Raw genomic sequence first — 2,193 nt, 5'->3', positions numbered from 1 at the left:
CTGTCTCTCTCTGTCTCTCTCTGTCTCTCTCTCTCTTTCTCTCTCTCTCTCTCTCTCTCTCTCTCTCTCTCTCTCTCTCTCTCTCTCAAGCCTGTTGTAACCCCAGACTTCTATTCTGATGGCGACATGGGAGATTCTTGACCCACATTAGATTGCTAACAGTTCTTTCTATCCCCTCTTTTTGTTGTCGACTCAATTATTGAACGAAACCAGAGCACACACAATTCTCGAGAGGGTAATTTTCTTGTTGTAAGAATGCGCCTAACTCTTCACATTTATGCTTTCCTTGTACAGGGGGACCCGTCTGCGTGTCGCTAAATTACAGCCCTTGGCCAGCCTATGATTTATAATTACGGTGTACCCCTTTCTTCATCTCACTTAATAATAATAACTCCACTTACCAAATAATGACAAGATGGAAGGTAAAAACTAAATAGAGCACAGACATAATTATTCACGTAACTCCATAATCCCTATTCATTGAGAATTATTTCAACTAAAAAGAGCAGCTAAGTTCGTGAGACGTGAATCATCTTATTTTCTTGTCTGCATGAGTCTTTTGATCTTCTTTTTGTAGCGTCAGGTTTAATAACTGTCTCTTCTCAGGGTGCATCTTCCTTTTAAAAAAAGACTGGGAAATGTGTTAATGGCCCACTTACAAATGTCACAAGGTACAGGTGGAATGTCTTGCCTGCCCGTCTCCCCGGTGCAGATAAATCAGAATACTGTACGAGACATTCGATATGGGTAATTATCCCTCCCTCCCTCCCTCCCTCCCTCCCTTCACAAAGGCAGGTGATGCTTCACTGGGCCTCGTTCACACAAAACATGATGATGATGATGATGATGCCTGATTCCACCACGCTGCCTCACAAATGTCTGAATAAATCAAATAAATACGTGTTTCTATTGGGCTTTCTGCTATACAAAATACCTCGGCCCACTTACCAGAACCCCCTCCCCTCTTTCCCCCCTCTTTTCCTTCAACAGTGGGCGGTTGGCGGGTGCTCTATTGTGTTTTGCTCCTTCATTTCTATCAAACATCTTGTGTCCAAGGATACAGCGTCGTGCCTGAGGCTCGAACACCCTAACCTGCAACCTCACGATTACGAGACTGCTAGCCTCGCCACTAGACTGCTGACGCCATAATAGTATTATTAAAAGATTCTACATAGGTCTCCTCTTTCTATTACTTGTGCATCATAGAGCAGCCTGGAAAACAAAAAGAAGAGTTGACTAATAAAGTAATATTATTGGGTTTTTTCTGAAAACGCAAAGTCTAACATTATTCCTCTTTGTACTATACTTTGGTGTCTGTCTGACGTGTTGTATAATTTGGTCGTCTATCTTATGTATTGTATAAGTTGATCGTGTATAATTTGGTCGTTGGTTTGATTTGTTTGTATGATTTGGGCAGTGCCACTGACTGTAGTGTCTTTAGGCCATTCCCAAAGGGGGGACATTTCTCGTCCATGCACAGTACAATTGTAAATGGGCTGATTCATCAATGTCACGCTCATAACTGTGCCTGATCTACAACAGGGAACTGCTGCGTTTTCTTTCCTGATCCTTACTATTGTCATTTTCCTCTACTTTTTTTTGGTATGTCTGTCACTCTCTTGTGAATTTCTATTTCCGGGGTGCCTTGATAGTTGAAGCAGACTTTGTGCTGTTGAGGCTAGAGAGGTGAGCAGTCTAAGTCTGATTCCCTGTAAGGACTTCTCTGTTGACACCCACCCCTTGGCGCTCATATGACCTTATGCAGTTGCGGGCGCCGTAAAACCCTCGACTAAAAAAAAAATTTAAAACAGTGGCGGTGTATAATTTGATGGTCTGTCGGATGTTGCAGGTCCTGAAGCTGTATGCCTGGGAGGAATCGTTCCAGGACAAGATCCTGCGAGTCCGGCAGAAGGAGGTCGGGACCTTGACTCGTCTGGCCTGGCTCAACGCCCTCAGCATCTTTGTGTGGACCTGTGTGCCTTACCTGGTGAGTTGTGTGTACCTGTGTGTACCAGCGTGTACCTGTATGCCTTACCTGGTGAGTTGTGTGTACCTGTGTGGACCTGTGTGCCTTACCTGGTGAGTTGTGTGTACCTGTGTGTACCAGCGTGTACCTGTATGCCTTACCTGGTGAGTTGTGTGTACCTGTGTGGACCTGTGTGCCTTACCTGGTGAGTTGTGTGTACCTGTGTG

At 44.5% G+C, this 2,193-nt stretch overlaps 1 protein-coding gene across 1 annotated transcript in view; it reads left to right on the top strand.

Annotated features, from left to right (window-relative positions):
• Positions 1 to 2,193, top strand: part of LOC101849372 (multidrug resistance-associated protein 1) — a gene marked incomplete at both ends in the record, with an annotated part of 28,302 nt that overhangs the window by 4,379 nt on the left and 21,730 nt on the right. The window contains 1 exon segment of the mRNA XM_005097541.2: positions 1,850 to 1,987. Within this exon segment, the coding sequence (XP_005097598.2) occupies positions 1,850 to 1,987 (138 nt within the window).

The sequence above is a fragment of the Aplysia californica genome, unplaced genomic scaffold (genome assembly GCF_000002075.1).
Source record: "Aplysia californica isolate F4 #8 unplaced genomic scaffold, AplCal3.0 scaffold00156, whole genome shotgun sequence".
NCBI lineage: Eukaryota > Metazoa > Mollusca > Gastropoda > Aplysiida > Aplysiidae > Aplysia > Aplysia californica.
The sequence above is the reverse complement of the archived record's forward strand: the minus strand, read 5'-3'. Positions and strand labels throughout refer to the sequence as shown.